Consider the following 17,244-nt stretch of genomic DNA (forward strand, 5'->3'; position numbering starts at 1 on the left):
TACACCGCCAGGGACTAAAATCCTGCAGTGCCAGACGTGTCCCCCTGCTTAAGCCAGTACATGTCCAGGCCCGTCTGAAGTTTGCTAGAGAGCATTTGGATGATCCAGAAGACGATTGGGGGAATGTCATATGGTCAGATGAAACCAAAATAGAACTTTTTGGTAAAAACTCAACTCGTCGTGTTTGGAGGACAAAGAATGCTGAGTTGCATCCAAAGAACACCATACCTACTGTGAAGCATGGGGGTGGAAACATCATGCTTTGGGGCTGTTTGCCTGCTCCAGAGGAGATCTGCATGGAGGAATGGGCCAAAATACCAGCAACAGTGTGTGAAAACCTTGTGAAGACTTACAGAAAACGTTTGACCTCTGTCATTGCCAACAAAGGGTATATAACAAAGTATTGAGAAACTATATATAAATACTTAATTTCCACCATAATTTTTAAATAAATTCATTAAAAATCCTACGATGTGATTTTCTGGATTTCTTTTTCTCATTTTGCCTGTCATAACTGAAGTGTACCTATGATGAAAATTACAGGCCTCTCTCATCTTTTTAAGTGGGAGAACTTGCACAATTGGTGGCTGACTAAATACTTTTTTGCCCCACTGTATACCAGGAGCTGTGCCAGGCCCGCCACGTCTAACGCATAGAATTCACTGACTTGTATGCAAAGCAGTAATTGTTTTAAAACAGCTCCTGCCATGTCACTGATGTGTCGTGAAACAGTGTTGTTTGATGTAGGAGTTGTCTATATAGTTTTTTGGGCCTTTTCCCCCAGCAGTGTCCCAGCAATAGCCACGGCAGCAGGAAGAATTAAGTCCTCCACAATAGTTTGGGGCTTGCCTGTCCTAGCCACTCGGTAGCTCACCATATAAGATGCTTCTAGCCCTTTCTTACTAATGGTATCTGTTGCTCTTATACATGTCTTACTACTCGAAAGTCTTCATAATTCTGCACATATAACACACTGTGGCTGAGGAAAGGCACTACCAATTAGAGGTCGACTGATTAATCGGAATGGCCGATTTAATTAGGGCCGATTTTTCAAGTTTTCATAACAATCGGAAATTGGTATTTTTGGACACCGATTTGGCCGTTTTAATTTTAAAAAATAATTTTACACCTTTATTTATCCTTTATTTTAGATAGGCAAGTCAGTTAAGAACACATTCTTATTTTCAATGACGACCTAGGAACGGTGGGTTAACTGCCTTGTTCAGGGGCAGAATGACAGATTTCTACCTTGTCAGCTCGGGGATTCAATCTTGCAACCTTACAGTTAACTAGTCCACCGCTCTAACCACCTTGTCTGTGGTGGAGACTGCCTGTTACGCGAATGCAGTAAGAAGCCAAGGTAAGTTGCTAGCTAGCATTAAACTTATCTTATAAAAAACAATCAATCATAATCACTAGTTAACTACACATGGTTGATGATATTACTAGTTTATCTAGCATGTCCTGCGTTGCATTTAATCGATGCGGTGCGTATTCGCGAAAAAGGACTGTCTTGCTCCAATGTGTACCTAACCATAAACATCAATGCCTTTCTTAAAATCAATACACAAGTATATATTTTTAAACCTGCATATTTAGTTAATATTGCCTGCTAACCTGGCTCGTTGTGAACTCTGTGAAGACTATTTCTTCCTAACAAAGACAGCCAACTTTGCCAAACGTGGGATGATTTAACAAAAGCGCATTTGCGAAAAATGCACAATCGTTGCACTTCTGTACCTAACCATAAACATCAATGCCTTTCTTAAACTCAAGTATATATTTTTAAACCTGCATATTTTGCTAAAATAAATCCAGGTTAGCAGGCAATATTAACCAGGTAAAATTGTGTCACTTGCGTTCATTGCACGCAGAGTCCGTGTATATGCAACAGTTTGGGCCGCCTAATTTGCCAGAATTTTACAGAATTCTGAAACATTAAAGGTTGTGGAATGTAACAGGAATATTTAGACTTATGGATGCCACCCGTTAGATAAAATACGTAACGGTATTTCACTGAAAGAATAAACGTCTTGTTTTCGAGATGATAGCTTCCGGAGTCGACCATATTAATGACCTAAGGCTCGTATTTCTGTGTGTTATTATGTTATAATTAAGTCTATGATTTGATAGAGCAGTCTGACTGAGCGATGGTAGGAACCAGCAGACTCGTAAGCATTCATTCAAACAGCACTTTCGTGCGTTTCGCCAGCAGCTCGTCGCTGTGCTTCAAGCATTGAGCTGTTTATGACTTCAAGTCTATCAACTCCCGAGATTAGGCTGGTGTAACCGATGTGAAATGGCTAGCTAGTTAGCGGGGTGCGCGCTAATAGCGTTTCAAACGTAAACGAGTGGTTGTTCCCCTTGCTCTGCATGGGTGGTAACGCTGCTTTGAGGGTGGCTGTTGTCGATGTGTTCCTGGTTCGAGCCCAGGTAGGGGCATGGAGAGGGACGGAAGCTATACTGTTACACTGGCAATACTAAAGTGCCTATAAGAACATCCAATAGTCAAAGGTATATGAAATATAAATCGTATAGAGAGAAATTGTCCTATAATAACTACAACCTATAACTTCTTACCTGGGAATATTGAAGACTCCTGTTTAAAGGAACCACCAGCTTTCATATGTTCTCATGTTTTGATCAAGGAACTTAAACGTTAGCTTTTTTACATGGCACATATTGCACTTTTACTTTCTTCTCCAACACTTTGTTTTTGCATTATTTAAGCCAAATCATTATTTTTTTTCGGGCTGAATTGATTTTATTGATGTATTATATTAAGTTAAAATACGTGTTCATTCAGTATTGTTGTAATTGTCATTATTAGAATTGTTTTTTTTAAAAAATGGGCCGATTTGAATCGGTATCGGCTTTTTTTGGTCCTCCAATAATCGGTATCGGCGTTGGAAAATCATAATCGGTCGACCTCTACTACCAATATAAGTGAACCCCAAATCAATGTAGTTCTCATAATATTTGCACCTCTTCAATGGTCCAACGTTCCTGTCTGTTCAGTGTTTTCCCGGGTAAGGGGGCAGTAGCTCTTCGGCTCCATCAGATTCACAGCTGTCATTTTCCATGCTAGCTGGGCTAACAACAAATGTAGAATTACTGATGCTAGCATTGGATGTGCTCGTGGATGCAGAACAACTTGTGTCATCGACAGCTGCAGGTGTAGTACTGCAGGTAGTAGCAGTACTACCAATAGAGCTGGTATGTGTCTCTATGGACGCGGGCCCTTTTTTGCCATTTATCAATTAACGAGCAAACGGAATGAGCAGCAGCTACGTTTGGCTACATACGGACCGTTAGTGGAATTCCCGCAAGAGAGTAACGGTTAATGTGATTGGATGTTAATTATTTGACATTGTGTTATTTCGCTGAACACTAGATGGATTTTATTTTTGGCAGTGAAACGAGGCTACTCAGGCGAGGGGGAAAAAACGTCACCCAAATGTTGTAAAATATAAATGGACTGTTTGAAAATGTGAAAAAAAAATGTTTTTATTTTTTTCTCTTTTTTATTTTTTAAATGTGAATCACGTTTTTATTTGGCGTACCCACGTTTGGGAATACCAGCCCTAGAGTAATCCCCATTGAAATCTGTCAGTTTAAGAAATGTTTGCATTGGATGAGTCTCAATCCATCGTATCGCCGACGTTTCACTTCCGTATCTGCGTTGAAAGGTGACAGAGCTAGAGCGTTGTTTGTCAGATTGAGACATCCCGAAAATCGGTCTTCTCACAGAATCATCTGTAGCATCTGTTTGGCCTACAAACTATTATGACCCTTCTGTGGAAAGGTGAGACTTTGCTAAAGGAGGCCACAGGCCTCGTGACTTGTCTGAAGGGCCCCCGGTACCAGTTGAAAAAATTTATGGAAGTATATGTGGAGACTAAGTGCCAAAAATAAGGGGTTCAATACATGTATAAGAAAATATATACACTTCTCAAAAAAATAAAGGGAACACTAAAATAACACATCCTAGATCTGAATGAATGAAATATTCTTCTTAAATACTTTTTTCTTTACATAGTTGAATGTGTTGACAACAAAATCACACAGAAATTATCAATGGAAATCAAATGTATCAACCCATGGAGGTCTGGATTTGGAGTCACACTCAAAATTAAAGTGGAAAACCACACTACAGGCTGATCCAACTTTGATGTAATGTCCTTAAAACAAGTCAAAATGAGGCTCAGAAGTGTGTGTGGCCTCCACGTGCCTGTATGACCTCCCTACAACGCCTGGGCATGCTCCTGATGAGGTGGCGGATGGTCTCCTGAGGGATCTCCTCCCAGACCTGGACTAAAGCATCCGCCAACTCCTGGACAGTCTGTGGTGCAACGTAGCGTTGGTGGATGGAGCGAGACATGATGTCCCAGATGTGCTCAATTGGATTCAGGTCTGGGGAACGGGCGGGCCAGTCCATAGCATCAATGCCGTCCTCTTGCAGGAACTGCTGACCCACTCCAGCCACATGAGGTCTAGAATTGTCTTGCATTAGGAGGAACCCAGGGCCAACCGCACCAGCATATGGTCTCACAAGGGGTCTGAGGATCTCATCTCGGTACCTAATGGCAGTCAGGCTACCTCTGGCGAGCACATGGAGGGCTCACACGGCCCCCCAAAGAAATGCCACCCCACACCATGACTGACCCACCGCCAAACCGGTCATGCTGGAGGATGTTGCAGGCAGCAGAACGTTCTCCACAGCGTCTCCAGACTCTGTCACGTCTGTCACGTGCTCAGTGTGAACCTGCTTTCATCTGTGAAGAGCACAGGGCGCCAGTGACGAATTTGCCAATCTTGGTGTTCTCTGGCAAATGCCAAATGCCGTCCTGCACGGTGTTGGGCTATAAGCACAACCCCCACATGTGGACGTCGGGCCCTCATACCACCCTCATGGAGTCTGTTTCTGACCGTTTGAGCAGACACATGCACATTTGTGGCCTGCTGGAGGCCATTTTGCAGGGCTCTGGCAGTGCTCCTTGCACAAAGGCGGAGGTAGCGGTCCTGCTGCTGGGTTGTTGCCCTCCTACGGCCTCCTCCACGTCTCCTGATGTACTGGCATGTCTCCTGGTAGCGCCTCCATGCTCTGGACACTACGCTGACAAACACAGCAAACCTTCTTGCCACAGCTCGCATTGATGTGCTATCCTGGATGAGCTGCACTACCTGAGCCACTTGTGTGGGTTGTAGACTCCGTCTCATGCTACCACTAGAGTGAAAGCACCGCCAGCATTCAAAAGTGACCAAAACATCAGCCAGGAAGCATAGGAAGTGAGAAGTGGTCTGTGGTCACCACCTGCAGAACCACTCCTGTATTGGGTGTGTCTTGCTAATTGCCTATAATTTCCACCTGTGGTTTATTCTATTTGCACAACAGCATGTGAAATTTGTCAATCAGTGTTGCTTCCTAAGTGGACAGTTTGATTTCACAGAAGTGTGATTGACTTGGAGTTGTATTGTGTTGTTTAAGTGTTCCCTTTATTTTTTTGAGCAGTGTATATATATTGATATGTATGCATGGTTTTCCTGATATTTCTTATCTCTCAGATATAGGACAGACACTTCAGAATAGACTTCCTTTAGATTTTTTTTGGGGGGGACTATCTTTTTGTTCCATGTTGTGAATCTGTTATTCAATGCATTTGAATGGGCTAATAGCAGTAAGAACAAATTTAAATGTTTCATCAAACGTTTCCTGATCTTGCTTATACCTCTCAGGTTGTGTCTACACTTGACATGTACATGCAACTTCTGCTATCAAAAATACAAAGATCAAATTGAAAAGACGTGTCTATACACACATGTCGCTTTTTTTGTCTTATTGTGTTCAGATCTGGCTGACAACTTCAGAAGGTGTTCAGGGATGCATTGTGCAGATTTCTCCTCAGTCTGGATCAATTGGGCTACGTCATCAGCACTCCTTCCACCAGTCTCCAGAACACTTTTTTCATTATAATGTTGGAGGAAATGCGTTCCTAGTGTGTGAGGAACGTGTTTGCTGGCCTCCTCATAAATGCTAGCCAGCTAGCTAATTTACAAAATAATAATTGGGGTTTGGCTAAAGTTATGCTAACCTGTTTGCAATCCCTTTAGCGTTGCTAGCTAGCTACAGAGATTAGCTGGCTAGTTAGCTACTGCCATCAGTTGTGTTATCATATTTAGCCTATTCCACCAATTGTAGAATACCTACTGGCATTTGAGTATAGCGTGGGAATAGGGACTCCGGACACACTGTAGACGCATTTAGAAGTAGGTGTAGATGCATGACGCGTTTGAAATTCCATGATCAGAACTCTGATCAAAATACTAAAGCTGCATAAACTGTCTTGACACAGTCTCAGATATAGGACAGACACTTCAAAACATTTTGGTGGGGGAACTATCTGTTCCGTTGCAGTGAATCTGTTTGTTTGTTTTTTTTGTTTTTTTGCAAAGCATTTATTTTATTTTATACTTCAAGGGGTCTTAAAATTCGAAATCAAATGGGTATAACCTTCGTAAAACAATTCCATATAACTCTACCACGGCTTAGACTGTTATGGGTTAAAAGACTTGGGTCACAAACATTTTATTGAATTGAGCTATATATCACACTACTTCTTACTAGTAATACATTTCCTGTTTTAAGAACATTCTAAAGCATAAACAAAAAAATCAATATTACAAAGCGTCTTCATCTGTCGATTTTGTGGGTTTCTTTTTTGTTGTGTGTAATTATGGCGAGAAATATTTAATATTTTACCTGGTAAAAAAATCTAAGTGGCTGGTGGAACAAAAAGTAAATTTTCCACCGTGCTCTCCTCTCCTAGATGTTGGTAGTTGGCGAGAGGGCGGGGGCAGGAATCTGACCACAGGAGCCAGCCCTTCTGAGATGGACAGCCGTGGGCCAGAGGAGGGAGGGTCAGCTTTCAGCACCCCCTCACCCCCTGGGGAGACGGAGGAGGGGGGCAGGGTGCCCCCTAATGAAAAGGGAGAAGTCAGGGAGAGGCTGCCCCTGTCTGTCCAGCCTGCACCCCTCTCCTCCCAGCCCCAGCTACAATCCTCCTCCTCTGTGCCTGCCCAGCCTAAACTCAACGGGGGCCAGCAGGCCTCTGCCGGGATGCCTCCCCAGTTCCACCCCCAGTTCAGGGGCATGATGCCACCCTATGTAAGTGATGGAACGAATGCTGTATTGATTTCTAGGGTTATTGATTTTACTTGGGGTATAAAGAAACATGGAATTACTTACCTGATATGGGATGTTGTCTTGACAGTAGTTGCTAGTTTGCCAGAAATGTCTGACTTTGCAGAGTAGGATTCTCCTGGTAATGGCCTTGTGTTCCTGTTCTAGATGTTCCACGCGTACCCCAGAATGCCCTTTGCTCCAGTGCCAGGGAACATAAGATACCCTGTTCCACAGGATGGAGCCAGGTGAGTACACACACACACACACACACACACACACACACTGCTACATCCCTACACACTCATCATTATTACCACATCACTTTGAGTTCATAGACCTCTCTTCATCCAGTCCCCAGTGGACTGACGCTCCTGTGTGTGTTGTGTCCCCAGGAGGGTCCGTCCCCAGCAGGGGCCCCCCCAGGCCTGGCTCAAGGATCCAGACAGACCCTCCATCATCAGTGCCACAGAGCTCAAAGAGCTTGACAACCTGGACACTGAAGCTGACGAGGGCTGGGCTGGTAATACTCATCTGTATTTATACAAAACCATTTTTTACATGATGTTTTAATAGAATTTAATTTAAACGGCATGTAATGGTAACCCTCATCTCTCCCGGTCTGTTATCCAGGAGCTCAGATGGAGGTAGACTACACAGAGAAACTCAACTTCAGTGACGATGAGGAGAACCAAGCCGCCAAGGAGAAAGGAGAAAACTGGTGAGTCTCACTGAAGAAGGTGCTTCCTTTTCTGCCTCACTATCTGGATGTGACAGACTGGGTTTGTCCTGGGTTATCTGTACTCCTCAAGACTGTTAGCCCACTGAGCTTAAGCCTAGGCATTACCATGTAGCGCTAACAAACGACTAACCATCATGCTTGCTCTCTCAGGGAGTGGATCGGTAAAGTGGAGCGGAGGAGGCCTCTGCGCCCCTCAGATGGCCAGGAGGGCAGCAAAGGCTCATGGGTAGATGGAAGGGACCCCAGGGCACCCGGCCCACCACAGGACTACCAGGTGAGGCTGAGTATCTTTGGCTTGATGAGGGAGTCCTGGACTGATGCGCCATCAAGAGTTTTACTATACAAGTTCCTTTTGGATGTTAGAGAACTTATGTCATATCTCTTTCCATCTCAAGGGTCAGCCAGGTGTGCGCTTGGTAGGCAGCAGAGCCCCTCGCGTGGCCAAATCCCCCACCGCAGCTCCCTCTGGCGAGGAGGAGTCAGAGGCCTGGCGCCAGCAACGCAAGAAGCAGGACTTGTCGGAAGCAGTAGAAAGAGCCAGGCGGAGGAGAGAAGAGGAGGAGAAGAGGATGGAAGAGCAGAGACTCGCCGCCTGCGCAGAGAAACTCAAGCGCCTTAACGAGAAACTCCGCCCAGCAACAGAGGCCACGTCCGTCCCTGCCGGAGAGACAACCAATGAAGAGATGGGAGCTGTGTGTGAAGACACACCCCCTTTGTCTGTTCCTCCCCCCATCTCTAGCCCTGCACCTTCTCAGACTGACCCTCTCCCACAGCCCCTGACCATACCAGCCCCTCTCCAAGACAGAGAGAGGATGGAGAGAGAGAGGATGGAGAGAGAGAGGATGGAAAGAGAGAGGATGGAGAGCGAGAACAAGAGGATGGAAAGAGTAGAGCCTAGTGCGGAGGAGAGTCAGTTTGTGCCTCGCCAGCCCAGCCCTCCGGTTCAAAGACCAGAGTCCATACCCCCAGAGCCTCAGCTCGGAGAGGGCACCCTAGGTGAGGTGGGCCCCCTGAGCGAGGTAAGCCCCCTGGTGGATGAGAGCCAGACTGAGAGACTGATTCCCATGCCTATCCGAGAGTACTTCAGCACCGATGAGAGTAGAGGTGAGCCCCCTGTCAGAGCCCTGTGTTTGCACCAACATAAATGAACCAGTTGCTTTACCTCCCACAGTTTCACTCCCAGCAAAGCAACACTTTCTATATATTTCAATGAAGGTTTACAGTGTGACTGACTACTGTCTCTCTCTCTAGTGGAGGGGCGTGTGCCCCTGTCTCTGCCCCGTATGGACCCCCCCATTGGAGAGGACACCCCGGTGGCCCCCCCAGACCAGGAGGGAGAGGCAGGGGCTGCCATACGCCCCTCTCTCACCTCGGGATACTCCAAACAATTCCAGAAGTCTCTGCCCCCACGCTTCCTCAGGCAGCAGGTATTGGACTAGATATTTTTTATACCCAATGTCACATCCAAAGTTCCTCTTGGGAAAAGTCAAGTTACCAAATGAAGTTCAAGTCCATCTCTGGACTATGGAATCCTGAACTTTTAATGTTGTCCATGTTATTTTGAAGAGAAATGCCCTGAATCCAACTCTTACCTCTCTCTCCTTGCAGGAGCAGATGAAGCAGCAGCAGTGGCAGCAGCAACAGCAGCAGGGTGGTGGAGGAGGTGGTGGTGGGACTGTGTCCCCATCAGGAGGAGGTGCGGGTGGAGGAGGAAGTGTAGCTGCCCCCCAGCAGCAGCACCGCTCCCTGTACCAGCCCATCGGCCCCCCTCACCATCAGCAGCACCTGGCTAACATGGGCTTTGACCCCCGCTGGCTCATGATGCAGTCATACATGGACCCCCGCATAATGTCTGGAAGACCACCGCTCGACATGCCAAACATGCACCCTGGACCTGGTACGGAGATAATGATATACTGATACGTGTGTGTTTTCAGAGTTTAGTTTTGCTTGTCTTCTGTGGGTGTTGTTGCCCTGTGTGTGTTTTGGTGTAAGTAGACATATATTTATAATAGTGTATATAAACTGTAAAAGGTAATCATTTTGACCGGCCGTCCCCTTATCTATCTTGTCTCCAGGGCGGATGGGTCCTAAGCAGATAGTTCGTAGAGAAGCAGGGGACAAGTCCAGCTCCAGTTCTGACTCCTTTGACCACCTGACCAGGCCCATACGGGACCACAGTCTCCCCTCTGAACCACGTACAGTGTGGGGGTCTGACCCGTACGCACAAACTGATCCCCTAACCTCTGCCACTCCCCCTAAAGGATGGGAGGACAAGGACACCAGGTGAGGGGACAACACACCAATCAGGCTACATCTCAGTACACACCTGGTTTCCTCACCTCTACAGGGCATATGAATGAGATGCAGCCACTTCTGTTGTTTGCAGAGTTTTTGATTAAAACATCTCTCTCGCTTTTCCCCAGGTTGGACTCTGGGTTGGAGCTGGACCGGGGTTTACCAGTTATTTACCCCAGCCAGGATATCAGTCCTCTTGAACCCCGCAGCAAGACTGACTTATTCAGAAATCCCACAGAACCCCTGTCAGGGTTTGGCCCGGGCCCCGAGGAGGCGCCAGGATCCCTGCAGACAGAGAGAGGGCCTGGTGAGTCCCCCTTTGAGCCAGAGGAGCCTGGCCTGCCAACTGGAGAGGAAGTTGAGGCTCTGGGACAGGCCATGCTACAGAGAACCATCTCCCAGGGCTCCAGCCACTCACTCAAACTGGATGAGCCTAGGTTCGACAGCCTCCCCCTGGGCACAAAGACACTTGAGCTCCAGGATGCAGGGGAGAGGCCAGGCCCAGACGAACTGAAGCCTAGGAAAGAGCCTTTCTCCCAGGCTGCTGTGACCAACAACAGGCCCACCCCTCCATCCGACAGCCTCCACAAGCCAGAGAAGCTGCCCTTGTCAGTCCCTAGCAAGCAGAAGGCTGAGTTGCGTTTGGGAGGGAGGTCAGTGGCCGGCCGGAGGGAAGGGCCAGGGGGTGAGAGGCCTGTACGCAGGTCTGGACCCATTAAGAAACCTGTACTCCGAGACATGAAGGAAGAGAGAGAGCAGCGGGAGGAGAGAGAGCGACACAGAGAGAGAGGGGAAAGAGGGGAGAGACCCAAGAAGGAGGAGCGAGGAGGAGCAAAAGCTGCCTTCGCAGCTGCTGCTGTGTCTGGGGGCCCCAGGGACAGGCCCCAGGGAGAAAGAGACAGGGAGAGGGATGGGAAGAGGGAGGCCCCTGAGACTGAGGAAGGGCCTGTGAATGGCCCCCAGAGATCCAGAGACACACAAGCCCTATCAGGAGCACAGGCACCAGCCTCCCAGGACAACAAGACAGACAAACCAACGACCAATGATAAACACCCCGAACCTAAACTATCCTGTAGGAAGGAGTCCAACCTTCCTCCAAGGGCCTACCGCCGTGAGGAGAGAGAGAGGGAGAGGGAGCGAGAAAGAGAAAGGGATCGGGAAAGAGAGATGGAGCGGGACAGAGAGAGAGACTGGCCGGCTGATGGTTTTCGAGCCAGAGGCAGAGGGGAGTACTACTCGCGAGGACGGAGTTTCCGGGGGACTTACAGTGGTCGAAATAGAGGTGGCCGGGGTCGTAGTCGAGGGGAGTACCCTTACCGGGAGCCACGCTCGCGCTCAGACCTCCCAACCACCGGTGGCGGCATTGCCTTCCGCTGCTGCCGTGAAGAGAGCGAGACGCGCAGCGAGAGCTCTGACTTCGAGGTGATGCCCAAACGCAGGAGGCGCCGTGGCTCCAATACCGAATCGGAGAGTGAAGGAGGACGGGAGTCCGCTAGCGACACGGGGGCTTCAGACCGTGAGCCCAGCGCTAAACCACCCCGACCGCTCCGCAGGGAACTACCAGGAGAGCCCCGTTCCGGACCACACAAACCTGGCTTTGGACCCCCTCACCTGGGAGAGAAAGGAGGGCTCAGGGGAGGAGACGAGGAGGGTAGGCCCAAGCCAGGCTTCCTGCCCAAAGGAGAGCCGTCACGGCGGGGGAGAGGAGGCCTGTACAGCAGGCGAGGGGGAGCCAGGGAGAGAGGAGGTCCTAGGTCAGCTCCTCTCAGACGACCAGGAACCAGAGAGTTGTCCTCCCAGTGGCCCTCTAAACCCATGGAGACCTTCCGCCCTGAGGACACAGAACCCTCATCACGATACGACAATCGGGACACCCACTCTGACCGACGGCCTGTACGAGGGGACAGAGACCGTCCTTTCGAGGTGAAGAAGTTTGGGGAGGGGGGACCCCAGAGTAGCAGAGACAGAGAGAGGCCCCGTCGTCCTCGCCCAGCCCGACCCCCCAGACAGGACAAACCCCCCCGCTTCCGGAGACTGAAGGAAAGAGAGGCTGCAGTCTTAGCTGGAGGAGAGACAGGACCTGGACCCACCTCCACTGCCTCCCTCCCAGCCTTAGTGCGTGCCTCTGGGCCTGGCCCTGTCTCCCTGTCCCCTACCCTCTCCAGAGCTTCAGGGACCCCTGTCACCATGCCTGTAGAGGGGGGACCCACAGCCGTTGACCTGCACCTGACCTCTGACCCAGCCCTGCCTGATGCCACCCCTCCCACCACCTCTGCCATGGGCACCAAGTCACCTGACTTTTCCAACCAGAACTCTTCTGACCAGGCCAACGAGGAGTGGGAGACGGCGTCAGAGAGCAGTGACTTTAACGAACGGAGAGAACGAGAGGAGAGGAGGGGAGCGCTGGAGGCTGCTAACGCAGCTACCCAGCCCTCGGCCCCAGCCCCGCTACCCCCTCAAGGCTCAGCACCCCCCAGTAGGACCCCCACTGAGGGAGGGATGACGCCCAAACGCGAAGCAGCAGGGCCTGCCTGGGCCAGGAGGAGTTTCTCCAGTCAGCGTCCGGTGGAGAGGCAGAACCGCAGGGGGAACAGCGGACCCAAACCAGGCCGCGGCTACACAGGGGGGAAGGGAGAGAGGAGAGGAGGTGCCAAGGCTGGACGCAGAGGGTGAGTCATACACACTGATTTGGTTTGGCCTTAAGTCTTATGCCTTGACTGTTTGCATGTTAGATCTACTCACGGTTAACATATTGAACAATATTATATTATACAACCCATAGGCCGTGTGTGTGGGAGAGAGTGAGAGGTGTGGAAACATGATCTTCCTGAAGGACAAATGTTTCATCTCCTTTCGTGTCCTGTTTTAATTGTTGAAGCGAGTCAGGGTGTATTTTCAGACTGCTACCCTCTACTGTGGCCTCTGGAGGAGAAATACACTGGGTAGTCATCATTGCTCCCTTTCTGGTTGCATCACAGTAGTCTAAAGTGGTTTCCTTTCCTCGTCTCCTCTCCTTCACGTGCACTGATGTGAAAGCAATGTCCTCCGTTACATCACTACGTCCTGGACTGTAGACCACTGATGATCCTGTAGTCTTTAGACACCCTTTTTTTATGAAGCTGCTGCTTCTCTGTACAGTGGCCTTGTGTGTCTAACATTTCTCTCCTCCAGAGCTGCCCCTAACCCAGACTCAGCCCCAGGTGGGGGAGCAGTGCGGCCCGGGGGTAAAGATCCATCTGGACGCAGGAAGGACGAGGCCAAACAGACCAAACAGAAACCCAAGGAGAAGGAGAATGCTTTGTTGCAGTTTGACCTCAACAACTACGCCAGTGAGAGAGACACACACACACACACACACACGTCTCCTATACACACCTGTCACACACACCTGCTCATACCCATTGAGGCTATCTAGTGTCCATCTTGAAATGTTTTTTTTTCCCAATATGCCACGAGTACTGTAATATCATATTGGCCCAATACAGAATTCTTCCAATTCTATTGTTCTAGAACTTGTACCATGTCCGTGGAACTGATGTGATGTCACTTCCTGTGTGCTGTCCTGTAGGTGTGGTGATCATAGATGACCATCCAGAGGTGACTACCTTAGAGGACACCCAGTCTAACACTGCAGACGACGGCTTCACTGAGGTGGTCTCACGTAAACAACAGAAACGACTACAGGACGAGGAGAGGAGGAAGAAAGAAGAACAGACTACACAGGTGAGAAGGAGGAGGGAGAGAGGGAGTGTGCACTTCACCACTGGGAGGCAGTTGCTCATTTATTGAGTAGGGACACATTGACACAAGACTCCTATTCAAACTGAGGACCATAACTTCTGACATCCCTAACCTGTATGTTGCATTGTGTGTCTGTTTACAGCACTATGGGAAGAAAGGATCAGGGGAGAAGGGGAGAGGAGGAGGAGGAGGAGGCAAGCTGCCTCCCAGATTCGCCAAAAAGCAGCAGCAGCAACAAGCATCGCTACAACAGCAAGCCTCACAGCCACAGCCTCCACCCCCCCCCAAAAAAAACAAGCCCCATCTCTCTGCCCCCCAGTTCCCTCCCCCTTCCCAGCCTGCTGCCTCTCCTCAGACTCTGGAGGGCTCTTTAACCCCCCTACCGTCCGCCCTGACCCCTACCATTGTGGACTTCAGCTCTAAGACCTCCCTGCCACCTGTGGCCCTGGCCACGCAGCCCCACAGCACTCTGGGTACGGAACTCTGGGAAAACAAGGTGGCCGGATCCACCGTCCTGCCCGACGTCAAGAAACGTGAGTCACACAACCTCAAGACACAGTCATATTTCACCAGAGATTGCATTGTATTAGTGAAAACGTTCCAACTTATGACTAGGTAGGCTAGTGTTTCATATATAGGCTTGGTGTTATATGTTGTGTGTGTTTCAGTTGGACCTATCAGCCCTCCTCAGCCTCCTTCAGTCAGTGCCTGGAACAAACCTCTCACCACTTTCTCTGGGGCCGTCACTCCTGAGGTACAAACCTCCCTCTTTCTTTGCCTGGTAGCCAACCTTTTGTACAACAGACTGACCAGCTCTGGGTCTGTTCTGTTTCATTGTGGATCTAAAGAAAGTATTGTGTGTTGTAGGGAGTCAAACCTGGCTCCGAAGGCAGTGTGGATCTGGGGATGGACAGGATCCAGTTTGGAGCCCCGTCCTCAGCTGGCAGTACAGACAGCGATGGTGTACCAGCCATGCTAGAGACTGGACCTGACAACAAACTACCTGCTCCTAAAGAACAGAGACAGAAACAGCCCCGTGCTGGACCTATCAAAACACAGAAGGTACACACTGACTGAAATCCTCAGAAAATCAATAGATTGATACGTTATGGTTCTTCTAACTGTATCTCTCCCCTCTCCCTCCCCAGCTCCCTGACATGGAGCCTAAGGAGTACAAGCCTGGCCCTATCGGTAAAGAACGCTCCCTCCGTAACCGCAAGGCTAAGGACATCCACGGGGGGGAGGGAGAGGGTCTGGACGGGGGGATCGTACCAGGAGGAGGGGCCAGCAGAGCGGTGGACTCCAGCCCCACCAACACCGACACCTCTGTTCCTGAGCTGGGGGGTGACATCGAGGTGATGATCACCATAGCTTCTGCGGAGTATGGCAGCAGTTCCAAGGTGAGAGGGGATGGGGTTGGTTGGTTGAAATGGTATACCCGATATGGCAACCAGTCTTTCCACCTCAGAACTCTGCTTTAAATACGAATGTACAGGTATCTGCCAAAATAAAGGAAACACCAACATAAAGTGTCTTAATAGGGTGTTGGGCCGCCATGAGCCAGAACAGCTTCAATGTGCCTTGGCATTGATTCTACAAGAGTCTGGAACTCTATAGGAGGGATGTGACACCATTCTTCCTCGAGAATGTCCATAATTTGGTGTTTTTGATGGTGGTGGAAAATGCTGTCTCAGGCATCGCTGCAGAATCTCCCATAAGTGTTCAATTTGGTTGTGAGATCTGGTGACCGAGGCATATGGTTTCCTTCGTTTTCATGTTTATCAAACCATTCAGTGACCACTCGTGCCCTGTGGATGGGGGCTTTGTCATCCTATGGGGGCATGATTACCGTAGCCAAAATAACGGCCTGCCCAGCATTTGTATACATGATGGGATGATGATTGCTTAACCAGTGTGGAAGCACCTGCTTTCAATATACTGTGTATCCCTCAAATAATCAAGTGTTTCCATTATTTTGGCAGTTACCTGTGTTCCATTCATTGCGATTATATTGACGAAATGTTGTTTCTCACCCCACGTCAGGAGTCAGTGACTGATTACACCACCCCTTCGTCGTCTCTGGCTGACAGCGTTCCTACTGGAGGGAGTAAGATGGAGGAGAGCCTGGTAGCCAACGTGCCCCTGCCCCACTCTCTGCCTCTCCCTCGTAGAGAGGCGCTACAGCAGAGCTCCAGCCTCAGTACTGTCTCTCCTGCTAGCGTTGACCTCACACTGAAGGTAATGTTACGAAACCCATAACTAGCCTACGGATAATGTTGCGCTCACTAGGGGTCCAAGGCTTAGTTACTAGGGATGTGACAAATGTTAAAATGTTAACTTTTAAACCGCCCAAAAAATGTATTCTTTAAAGGATATCATAAAATGATGTAATTCAGACATGCTCCTGCGTGTGATTACTATGGGGCAATGCAGTTCAGTCTGCTGCAGTCCTGGCAACCTACCAGACGGCACTCACCTTACTGCTGTCCCCCACCAACTCAGCAACGATGTTATTAATGTTGTTTTAGGGTCTCTATGCTTCTCCATGTTCTCAGTTGTCAGTACATGGGGCTTCATGTCCCATTTCTCATCAATGTGATGGCTCGTTGCGTTGATGTATGACAGCGTGTTCATAGACGTCCAACCATCTGTAAATAATCAAAATGGTAACCTCCCATATCTTCTACATGATCTAGTGGGGTTTATATGCTTGGTCTCATATCGGGACTAGTGGGGGTTTATATGCTTGGTCTCATAAATGTGGTTGTGACAAGCTGTGCTCACTAGCTGTGCAGGACTCATTAGAACAGAGTGGACAGGACCCATCACCAAATCAGACTGGGCGGAAAAAAACATCATACACAATTATTGCCTGGTTTTCTGAACTTCCCAATTCCGTTCTGTTGCAGTTTCACTCACTTCAAACCATACTCGCTTCAGATTGAAGTACTGTCAGACCGATTTGCAGTAGACTGTCCTTGCTGCAAATAAGAAAGATAACATTGGCTGTTCATTGACATCACTTTTGATTACACAGTGGGGTCGTGATTAAAAAAATTAAAAATAAAAAAATATTGAAATGGGGTCACGAGACAAAAAGGTTTGGGAACCTCTGACTTACCACGTGTATTAGTATCAAACAGAGCAAGCAGTGATGCGCAAATGATAGCCACGAGCACACGGCTCCCACTTTCTCCCCATCATCTCCCTACGGGTGCAGTGGTGCACATTCAGATGTCAGAGGTTAAAGTTCTGTCACTGCAACAGATTTCCCTCATATGGA

The 17,244-nt window shown here is 48.8% G+C and overlaps 1 protein-coding gene across 10 annotated transcripts in view; it reads left to right on the top strand.

Annotated features, from left to right (window-relative positions):
* The window catches only part of prrc2c (proline-rich coiled-coil 2C), a 50,137-nt gene that overhangs the window by 26,344 nt on the left and 6,549 nt on the right, over positions 1-17,244 (top strand). For all 10 annotated transcript variants that reach the window (XM_090231682.1, XM_090231683.1, XM_090231681.1 and 7 more), the window contains 17 exons: positions 6,828-7,165; positions 7,349-7,428; positions 7,576-7,703; positions 7,814-7,901; positions 8,073-8,196; positions 8,318-9,026; positions 9,174-9,349; positions 9,531-9,819; positions 10,001-10,208; positions 10,349-12,889; positions 13,392-13,549; positions 13,789-13,943; positions 14,104-14,494; positions 14,630-14,715; positions 14,829-15,023; positions 15,110-15,361; positions 16,005-16,199. In XM_090231682.1, coding sequence (XP_090087808.1) covers positions 6,828-7,165; positions 7,349-7,428; positions 7,576-7,703; positions 7,814-7,901; positions 8,073-8,196; positions 8,318-9,026; positions 9,174-9,349; positions 9,531-9,819; positions 10,001-10,208; positions 10,349-12,889; positions 13,392-13,549; positions 13,789-13,943; positions 14,104-14,494; positions 14,630-14,715; positions 14,829-15,023; positions 15,110-15,361; positions 16,005-16,199 — 6,113 coding nt within the window. The remainder of the gene's footprint in view (positions 1-6,827; positions 7,166-7,348; positions 7,429-7,575; positions 7,704-7,813; positions 7,902-8,072; positions 8,197-8,317; positions 9,027-9,173; positions 9,350-9,530; positions 9,820-10,000; positions 10,209-10,348; positions 12,890-13,391; positions 13,550-13,788; positions 13,944-14,103; positions 14,495-14,629; positions 14,716-14,828; positions 15,024-15,109; positions 15,362-16,004; positions 16,200-17,244) is intronic.

The sequence above is a fragment of the Oncorhynchus mykiss genome, chromosome 4, assembly GCF_057628025.1.
Source record: "Oncorhynchus mykiss isolate SJ-2025 chromosome 4, ASM5762802v1, whole genome shotgun sequence".
Classification (NCBI taxonomy): domain Eukaryota; kingdom Metazoa; phylum Chordata; class Actinopteri; order Salmoniformes; family Salmonidae; genus Oncorhynchus; species Oncorhynchus mykiss.